Raw genomic sequence first — 10,793 nt, 5'->3', positions numbered from 1 at the left:
CTCTGTCGTTGCATCTCTCCATTGCTCTATCATTGTATCTCTTCATCTAGCCATCCCTCTATCTCTTCATCCCTCTATCGTTGCATCTCTCCATTGCTCTATCATTGTATCTCTTCATCTAGCCATCCCTCTATCTCTTCATCCCTCTATCGTTGCATCTCTCCATTGCTCTATCATTGTATCTCTTCATCTAGCCATCCCTCTATCTCTTCATCCCTCTATCATTGTCTCTCCATCATTATATCTCTCTATCACTGTATCTCTTCATCTAGCCATCCCTCTATCGTTGCATCTCTCCATTGCTCTATCATTGTATCTCTTCATCTAGCCATCCCTCTATCTCTTCATCCCTCTATCGTTGCATCTCTCCATTGCTCTATCATTGTATCTCTTCATCTAGCCATCCCTCTATCTCTTCATCCCTCTATCATTGCATCTCTCCATTGCTCTATCATTGTATCTCCTCATCTAGCCATCCCTCTATCTCTTCATCCCTCTATCATTGTCTCTCCATCATTATATCTCTCTATCACTGTATCTCTTCATCTAGCCATCCCTCTATCGTTGCATCTCTCCATTGCTCTATCATTGTATCTCTCCATCACTGTATCTCTTCATCTCTCATCCCTCTGTCGTTGTACAGTATCTCTCCATTGCTATATCATTGTATCTCTCCATCATTGCATCTCTTAAACTCTTCATCCCTCTATCGTTGAATCTCTCCATTGCTCTATTTAAACGCCAAATATCAAACAATTGGTGACATTTAGTCAAATCTCTCGTGAGAGGCTGTCCTGTCTAATAACTGTCTGTTGCTTAGTGATCCAAGCTGGTCTCCAGTTGTCTAACCAGGTGAACATGTTAAGCTGGTCTCCAGTTGTCTAAACAGGTCAACATGTTAAGCCAGTCTTCTGTTCTCTCCCCAGGACAACATGTTAAGACAGTCTCCTGTTCTCTCCCCAGGACAACATGTTAAGCCAGTCTTCTGTTCTCTCCCCAGGACAACATGTTAAGCCAGTCTTCTGTTCTCTCCCCAGGACAACATGTTAAGCCAGTCTTCTGTTCTCTCCCCAGGACAACATGTTAAGCTGGTCTCCTGTTCTCTCCCCAGGACAACATGTTAAGCCAGTCTCCTGTTCTCTCCCCAGGACAACATGTTAAGCCAGTCTTCTGTTCTCTCCCCAGGACAACATGTTAAGACAGTCTTCTGTTCTCTCCCCAGGACAACATGTTAAGCTGGTCTCCTGTTCTCTCCCCAGGACAACATGTTAAGCCAGTCTCCTGTTCTCTCCCCAGGACAACATGTTAAGACAGTCTCCTGTTCTCTCCCCAGGACAACATGTTAAGACAGTCTCCTGTTCTCTCCCCAGGACAACATGTTAAGACAGTCTCCTGTTCTCTCCCCAGGTCAACATGTTAAGACAGTCTCCTGTTCTCTCCCCAGGACAACATGTTAAGACAGTCTCCTGTTCTCTCCCCAGGACAACATGTTAAGACAGTCTCCTGTTCTCTCCCCAGGACAACATGTTAAGACAGTCTCCTGTTCTCTCCCCAGGACAACATGTTAAGACAGTCTCCTGTTCTCTCCCCAGGACAACATGTTAAGACAGTCTCCTGTTCTCTCCCCAGGACAACATGTTAAGACAGTCTCCTGTTCTCTCCCCAGGACAACATGTTAAGCCAGTCTCCTGTTCTCTCCCCAGGACAACATGTTAAGACAGTCTCCTGTTCTCTCCCCAGGACAACATGTTAAGACAGTCTCCTGTTCTCTCCCCAGGACAACATGTTAAGACAGTCTCCTGTTCTCTCCCCAGGACAACATGTTAAGACAGTCTCCTGTTCTCTCCCCAGGACAACATGTTAAGCCAGTCTCCTGTTCTCTCCCCAGGACAACATGTTAAGCCAGTCTCCTGTTCTCTCCCCAGGACAACATGTTAAGCCAGTCTCCTGTTCTCTCCCCAGGACAACATGTTAAGCCAGTCTCCTGTTCTCTCCCCAGGACAACATGTTAAGACAGTCTCCTGTTCTCTCCCCAGGACAACATGTTAAGACAGTCTCCTGTTCTCTCCCCAGGACAACATGTTAAGACAGTCTCCTGTTCTCTCCCCAGGACAACATGTTAAGACAGTCTCCTGTTCTCTCCCCAGGACAACATGTTAAGACAGTCTCCTGTTCTCTCCCCAGGACAACATTTTAAGACAGTCTCCTGTTCTCTCCCCAGGACAACATGTTAAGACAGTCTCCTGTTCTCTCCCCAGGACAACATGTTAAGCCAGTCTCCTGTTCTCTCCCCAGGACAACATGTTAAGCCCTTGACTTGTTATTGAATGTGATGCTGATGGCCTGTTCTCTCCCCAGGACAACCAGACAGACAGTGGGATGGTTCTGTCGTCAGAGGAGTTTGAGATGATCCAACACGAACACAGAGGAGCCAAGTATGTTTAACACACCAATAACATCATGCCCTTTAAATGACAAGCCGCCTGTCTGTCTGTGTGGGTCCTGTCTGTCTGTGTGGGTCCTGTCTGTGTGGGTCCTGTCTGTCTGTCTGTGTGGGTCCTGTCTGTTTTTTGAAAATGTTTTTTAAAAACTGGTCAGAAAATAACAGCATATCGTCCTAACAGCTGTCTCCCCTCCCCTCTTCCTACCTCCCCTCCTCTCTTCCTACCTCCTCTCCCCTACCCTCCCCGCCCACCTCCTCCCCTCCTCTCCCACCTCCTCCTCTCATCTTCTCCTCTCCCACCTCCCCCTTCCCTCTTCTCTCCCACCTCCTCCCCTCTTCCCACCTCCTCCCCTCTCCTCTCCTCTCCCACCTCCTCCCCTCCCCTCCCCGCCCACCTCCTCTCCTCCCCTCTCCCCGCCAACCTCCTCCCCTCCTCTCCCACCTCCTCCCCTCCCCTCCTCTCCCACCTCCCCGCCCACCTCCTCCCCTCTCCCTCCCCGCCCACCTCCTCCCCTCTCCAACCTCCTCCCCTCCCCTCCCTCCCCGCCCACCTCCTCCCCTCCCCGCCCACCTCTTCCCCTCCCACCTCCTCCCCTCCCCTCCTCTCCCAAATCCCCGCCCACCTCCTCCCCTCTCCCCTCCTCTCCCACCTCCGCTCCTCTCCCCCCAGAAGTACAGAGCGCCTGGTGGTGGTAGAGTCCAGCGGTAGCTCCGTTAATTCCAGACACCGACCAGCCTTCCTCTCCCAGCTCTCTGGCCAGACCTTTTACAACAACGAGTATGGTCAGCTGTCAGAGGAGGGCAGGGTCCTGGACTTCTTCTCCTCCCCTGACGATACACGCTGCCTCGCATCCTCCAACCTGTGATGTCATCATCATCAAAGTGGGCTAGCCCCTCCCCCTCTGATGTCATTATTATAATCACAATGGGCTAGCCTCCCCCCCTCTAACCTGTGATGTCATCATTATCATCATCAAAGTGGGCTAGCCCCTCCCCATCCGATGTCATTATCATCTCAGTGGGCTAGCCCCTCCCCCTCTAACCTGTGATGTCATCATCACAGTGGGCTAGCCCCTCCCCCTCTAACCTGTGATGTTATCACCACAGTGGGCTAGCCCCTCCCCCTCTAACCTGTGATGTTATCACCACAGTGGGCTAGCCCCTCCCCCTCTAACCTGTGATGTCATCGTTATCACCACAGTGGGCTAGCCTCTCCCCCTCCAACCTGTGATTGACTACAGTGGGTTCTAACAGTTTGGAGTCCTAACTGAATATTGCTGCTTCACTATTTTTTAAGAAATTAGCAATATTAATTTTGGATTCCAGTCTTGCTAGCCACAAGGGTTGGGAGTATGTTGTAGTATACTCAATTCCCTCTGTGTCCCTCCTTCCCCTCTTCATGGCCTACTGGACTGAGCTGTCTGTACCTGCAGTTCTCTATCCAACCACTGGGTGGCAGTAGTATGTCAAAACCAAAGTATTTTATATCTACCACAGTTCAGATTTTATACAGAGTAAGCTTCTTTTGTTTATTTGTACAAAAATATGAAAATAAAAAAGGCAATATATCTTCTTTAGTCATGTCTCACATCTGTTATTTTGTTAATTATGATAATGGAAGAGTCCAAACTTTAAATTACAGTATGTGAGTCTGATCTGTTAGTACAACACCTCATGATTAGGTCACTGTAGAGTGAGGAGGAGGGGTGTTCAGAGAATGGACTGGATGTAATGTAGGAAGACCAGAGATGTAATATAGGAAGACCAGAGATGTAATATAGGAAGACCAGAGATGTAATATATGAAGACCAGAGATGTAATATATGCTGGTGACTTAATGTCTCTACTCCAGATGACTTAACTGGTTCAGACAGGTCTAGAATGTTCTGTATTGGCATCTCTCTAGGGTGCATCCCAAATGGCTCCACATTGAGTGCACTACTTCTGACCAGGGCCCTTAGGACTCTGGACAAAAGTAGTGCACTTTATAGGGAACAGAGTGCCAAGTGGGACAGAACAAAGGTTTCGGGAGCATCCATCCACCTGACTGAAGGAGGGATGAGGGTGAAGGAGTCATCAACGATGGCGTTTTGACAAAGATGACGGAGTAAAAGCCTCTTGACATAATGTACTTGTGGTCTCGGCTGAGGATAGAACAACGAAGATCAACGACATGTGGTCTCAGATATCTGCTAAACTATTACCGCCTTTATCAGTGATGGGCGTAGGACTGGTGACTAAGATGAGGTGACAGCGTAAAAACAACAGCCCAGACACAGCTAGCTACATGTGGACTGAATCAGGGAGCTGAAGTCAACATTGCTAGGTTAAACACACGTCGGCAGAGTGGAACTATAGAATTACAATGAGCTCCAGTTCTATGGGTGGAACGTTCCCACTAAAGTATCAAACAAATACGCCTGTATAAAAGAAAAAGTTTTATGAAACACGTTTTCATCGGCTTGGAATATTCCAGGCCGATTGAGTAATGACAGCGAGTAACTAGATCATCACAAAAATCATCGTCTCTAAAAAAACAGGAAGGAGATTGAATAGTCTGAGGTCAGTGGTTGTCTGTTGTCATGAGGAAGTAGGAACTGGAACACCGTGGTTGCTAAGGTAACTTTACTGCTAGTACAACGGGTTGTTGCAGTGGATGACACGTCATCGGATTCTCTCATAACAGGAACATGTCTGACCTAGTCCAGAAATACCCGTTTTAACAAAGACTTCAGTGGCCTTCATCTTAGTTGGCATGGTAACGATGAGCCCATTGATAAAGACCATCTTGACGGAATCCCAAATGGCACCCTATTCCCTGTGTAGTGCACTACTTTGATGATAGCCCTATGGGCCCTGGTCTAAAAGTCATGCACTACATTTGGAGATAGAAGGGGGCTATATCCCAAATGGCACCCTAACTAAACAGTTCCCTCCCTTCCCACTGAAACCCTTTAACAAAGGTCAAACGGATAATACCGAATTGTTATCAATTTCAAAGCAAAAGAACACAACACATTTACATACAGACAGTGTAAAATATAAAGACGAAACTAAGAAAATACTATTCTTTTGGCAAAAATAAGACATCCGAATCCTTTAAAAATTATCAGAAAGTAAAAAATAAAAAAAATTAAATGGGTAAAAGCAAGAAGAATTTCATTACAAAAAGATGAGACACAAGGACATTGAACAGATAGTACGGTCAGTCACAATGGATTTTGGGAAACATTCTATAAAAAGGGGCGGGGCAGAAAAGATTTGACCACTGATTGCCAACGTTGTCGCTGGTCTATAATTCAGCCAATACCGTCACAGATTCAACACTATGAAATGACAATCAGAAACCCCTGGTTCAGTCAACGTTGAAAACAACAACGTTTACAGAACGCTGAAAAGACGTGATTTGTATTTGTGAGACACGACATGGGCTTCACAAGACGTAAAGGCACAACTTACGATCTTCCGACAGTCGACCGTCCATCCCGTTGTCGTATGGGGAAATGGAATGCCAGTCTCTATCTCAAGAGTATAAAGTCTCCGTTCCTTAATCTACTCTGACAGATGAAGGAACGTATGCCTCAGTGGGTAGAGCATGGCACTTGTAATGCCAGGATGGTGGGTTCGATTCCCGTTGGGGCCACACATAAAGAAAATGTGTACCATGAATGCTTTGAAAAAGATCGTCAGCTAAATAGTATATATATTGTTATTATTATTCAAGCAGGTGAAGGAGAGGAAGCAGGTGAAGGAGAGGAAGCAGGTGAAGGAGAGGAAGCAGGTGAAGGAGAGGAAGCAGGTGAAGGAGAGGAAGCCTGTAGACTATTGAGATACACCCTTCTGATGTTATAAATACATTTTATGGGGGGCGTAGTGATACGTAGTGATGCGTCCTCAGGACAGCGTAGTGATATGTCCTCAGGACATCTTTCCTATCTGGATCTTCTTCCAGGCCTCGGAGGCTGTGAATATACAGGAGTCTATGATACCTGCTACCGTGAACGTCCCCCCGATGATAGCACAGATCTGGGGAGGAGAGGGAGGACAGGTTACGGTTATGGGTTAAGGTCAGAGGTTAGGGTTGAACCAGGATGTGGACATGAAGCTAGGGTTAGGGTTGTGGTTGAGGGTTGAACCAGGATGTAGACATGAAGCTAGGGTTAGGGTTGAAGTTAGCGGTTAGTGGTTAGCGGTTAGGGGTTAGTGGCTAGCGGTTAGGGGTTAGCTGTTAGGGTAACTTACCATAGTTATGACCCGGTAGAGGGGTTGTCTCTTCTCTGTGTACTTGACTGTGATTGGACTGAGGTCATAGCGGTACCAGATAGCTGGGATAATCCTTCCTGTGTGGCTATAGGCTACGTACTCCTACAGGGGCGGGACAGAGAGAGAGAAGACATGTTTACTGGTTGGTTACAATATGTAATGTTATTATAGGCTACGTACTCCTGCAGGGGCGGGACAGAGAGAGAGAAGACATGTTTACTGGTTGGTTACAATATGTAATGTTATTATAGGCTACATACTCCTGCAGGGGCGGGACAGAGAGAGAGAAGACATGTTTACTGGTTGGTTACAATATGTAATGTTATTATAGGCTACGTACTCCTACAGGGGCGGGACAGAGAGAGAAGAGATGTTTACTGGTTGGTTACAATATGTAATGTTATTATAGGCTACGTACTCCTGCAGGGGCGGGACAGAGAAAGAGAAGACATGTTTACTGGTTGGTTACAATATGTAATGTTATTATAGGCTACATACTCCTGCAGGGGCGGGACAGAGAGAGAGAAGACATGTTTACTGGTTGGTTACAATATGTAATGTTATTATAGGCTACATACTCCTGCAGGGGCGGGACAGAGAGAGAGAAGACATGTTTACTGGTTGGTTACAATATGTAATGTTATTATAGGCTACATACTCCTGCAGGGGCGGGACAGAGAGAGAGAAGACATGTTTACTGGTTGGTTACAATATGTAATGTTATTATAGGCTACGTACTCCTGCAGGGGCGGGACAGAGAGAGAGAAGACATGTTTACTGGTTGGTTACAATATGTAATGTTATTATAGGCTACATACTCCTGCAGGGGCGGGACAGAGAGAGAAGACATGTTTACTGGTTGGTTACAATATGTAATGTTATTATAGGCTACATACTCCTGCAGGGGCGGGACAGAGAGAGAGAAGACATGTTTACTGGTTGGTTACAATATGTAATGTTATTATAGGCTACGTACTCCTGCAGGGGCGGGACAGAGAGAGAAGACATGTTTACTGGTTGGTTACAATATGTAATGTTATTATAGGCTACGTACTCCTGCAGGGGCGGGACAGAGAGAGAAGACATGTTTACTGGTTGGTTACAATATGTAATGTTATTATAGGCTACGTACTCCTGCAGGGGCGGGACAGAGAGAGAGAAGACATGTTTACTGGTTGGTTACAATATGTAATGTTATTATAGGCTACATACTCCTGCAGGGGCGGGACAGAGAGAGAAGACATGTTTACTGGTTGGTTACAATATGTAATGTTATTATAGGCTACGTACTCCTGCAGGGGCGGGACAGAGAGAGAGAAGACATGTTTACTGGTTGGTTACAATATGTAATGTTATTATAGGCTACGTACTCCTGCAGGGGCGGGACAGAGAGAGAGAAGACATGTTTACTGGTTGGTTACAATATGTAATGTTATTATAGGCTACATACTCCTGCAGGGGCGGGACAGAGAGAGAGAAGACATGTTTACTGGTTGGTTACAATATGTAATGTTATTATAGGCTACATACTCCTGCAGGGGCGGGACAGAGAGAGAGAAGACATGTTTACTGGTTGGTTACAATATGTAATGTTATTATAGGCTACGTACTCCTGCAGGGGCGGGACAGAGAGAGAGAAGACATGTTTACTGGTTGGTTACAATATGTAATGTTATTATAGGCTACATACTCCTGCAGGGGCGGGACAGAGAGAGAGAAGACATGCTTACTGGTTGGTTACAATATGTAATGTTATTATAGGCTACATACTCCTGCAGGGGCGGGACAGAGAGAGAGAAGACATGTTTACTGGTTGGTTACAATATGTAATGTTATTATAGGCTACATACTCCTGCAGGGGCGGGACAGAGAGAGAGAAGACATGTTTACTGGTTGGTTACAATATGTAGCATAACATGTGTTTTTATCTTTGATTTTATTATTTTTAATTGTTGTCGTCTTTGACTAAGTCTCTCTTGACAAGTCCAGATAACTCCTAGATATTGTCGCTGTTCTCCATGTTGTAAACACACACACACACACACACACACACACACACACACACACACACACACACACACACACACACACACACACACACACACACACACACACACACACACACACACACACACACACACACAACCTTAGAGGAGCATGGCATGAACACATCCCCACCAGACGTCAACCACAATGAGACTACACCAAGAACTATCTTCACTGGTCAGAGAACAGCTTCCACAAACCTGTGAACCATCTGAGAGACAAGGCAAGGCCTTCTATGCCATCAAAAGGAACATAACATTCAACATACCAATTAGGATCTGGCTAAAAATACTTGAATCAGTTCTAGAACCTGTTACCCTTTATGGTTGTGAGTTCTGGGGTCTGCTCACCAACCAAGAATTCACTAAATATCCTCTGTTTACAATGTAAAACACCAAATAATGCAGAGCAGAATTAGGCCGATACCCGCTAATTGTCAAAATCCAGAAAATAGCTGTTAAATTCTACAACCACCTAAAAGGAAGTGATTCCCAAACCTTCCATAACGAAACCATCACCTACAGAGAGATGAACCTGGAGAAGAGTCCCCTAAGCAAGCTGGTCCTGGGGCTCTGTTCACAAACACAAACACACCCCACAAAGCCCCAGGACAGCAACACAATTAGACCAAATCATTAGAAAACAAAAAGATCATTACTTAACACATTGGAAAGAATTAACAACAAAAAAGGAGCAAACTACAATGCTATTTAGCCCTAAACAGAGAGTACACACAGTGGCAGAATACCTGACCCAAATTTTAGGAAAGCTTTGACTATGTGTAGACTCAGTGAACCCTAACCCTGTGAGCAGAATGCCCACAAAATGAGGTGGAAACTGAGCTACACTTCCTAACCTCCTGCCAAATGTATGACCATAGTAGAGACACATATTTCCCTCAGATTACACAGATCCACAAAGAATTCAAAAACAAACCCAATCTTGATAAACTCCCCTATTGGGTGAAATACCACAGTGTGACATCACAGCAGTAAGAGTTGTGACCTGTTGCCACAAGAAAAGGTCAACCAGTGAAGAACAAACACCATTGTAAATACAACCCATATTTATGTTTATTTATTTTCCTTTTTGTACTTTAATTATTTGCACATCGTTACAACACCGTATATAGACATCATATGACATTTGAAATGTCTTTATTCTTTTGGAACTTCTGTATGTGTAATGTTTACTGTTTGTTTTTCTTGTTTATTTATTTCACTTCTGTTTATTATCTATTTCACTTGCTTTGGCAATGTTAACATATGTTTCCCATGACAATAAAGCCCCTTGAATTGAATTTGAATTGAACAAAGGAAGAGGCTCACCCCCAGCAGGGAACGGTCCTTCTCTTTTCCTCATCTCTAGTTTACACCCCACCCCCCCAATCTTTTAACCTTCCTGAGTCTGGGGGGGGGGGCTGTTTAACACCTTCCTGAGTCGGAGGGGGGTTTAACACCTTCCTGAGTCGGGGGGGGGGGGGGGGTTAACCTTCCTGAGTCGGGGGGGGGGGGGGGTTAACCTTCCTGAGTCGGGGGGGGGGGGGTTTAACCTTCCTGGGTCTGGGGGGGGGGGGGTTTAACCTTCCTGGGTCTGGGGGGGGGGGGGTTTAACCTTCCTGAGTCTGTTTCTTTTTTTTTTTCCTTCCTGAGTCTGGGGGGGGGGGGTGGTGTTTAACCTTCCTGGGTCTGGGGGGGTGGGGTTTAACCTTCCTGAGTCTGGGGGGGGGGTGGGTTTAACCTTCCTGGGACTGGGGGGGTGGGTTTTAACCTTCCTGAGTCTGGGGGGGGGGGGGGGTTTAACCTTCCTGGGACTGGGGGGGTGGGTTTTAACCTTCCTGAGTCTGGGGGGGGGGTGGGTTTAACCTTCCTGGGTCTGGGGGGGTGGGGTTTAACCTTCCTGGGTCTGGGGGGGGGGGGGGTTTAACCTTCCTGGGTCTGGGGGGGGGGGTTTAACCTTCCTGAGTCTGTTTCTTTTTTTTTTTTCCTTCCTGAGTCTGGGGGGGGGGGGTGGTGTTTAACCTTCCTGGGTCTGGGGGGGT

The 10,793-nt window shown here is 46.2% G+C and overlaps 2 protein-coding genes across 8 annotated transcripts in view; one reads left to right on the top strand and one right to left on the bottom strand.

Moving 5' to 3' along the window:
* flt4 (fms related receptor tyrosine kinase 4) overlaps nt 1-4,020 on the top strand; it is a 217,216-nt gene extending 213,196 nt beyond the window's left edge. Inside the window, exons 29-30 of the mRNA XM_071412054.1 lie at nt 2,359-2,435; nt 3,114-4,020. Coding sequence (XP_071268155.1) covers nt 2,359-2,435; nt 3,114-3,309 — 273 coding nt within the window. The 3' untranslated portion in view covers nt 3,310-4,020. The remainder of the gene's footprint in view (nt 1-2,358; nt 2,436-3,113) is intronic.
* LOC139581833 (endoplasmic reticulum-Golgi intermediate compartment protein 1-like) overlaps nt 3,940-10,793 on the bottom strand; it is a 103,765-nt gene continuing 96,911 nt past the window's right edge. For all 7 annotated transcript variants that reach the window (XM_071412046.1, XM_071412047.1, XM_071412048.1 and 4 more), the window contains 2 exons: nt 6,686-6,808; nt 3,940-6,469 (listed from right to left, as the gene is read on the bottom strand). The gene's annotated coding sequence lies outside the window, so the exon portion shown is untranslated. The remainder of the gene's footprint in view (nt 6,470-6,685; nt 6,809-10,793) is intronic.

The sequence above is a fragment of the Salvelinus alpinus genome, chromosome 7, assembly GCF_045679555.1.
Source record: "Salvelinus alpinus chromosome 7, SLU_Salpinus.1, whole genome shotgun sequence".
In the NCBI taxonomy this organism is placed as follows: domain Eukaryota; kingdom Metazoa; phylum Chordata; class Actinopteri; order Salmoniformes; family Salmonidae; genus Salvelinus; species Salvelinus alpinus.
The sequence above is the reverse complement of the archived record's forward strand: the minus strand, read 5'-3'. Positions and strand labels throughout refer to the sequence as shown.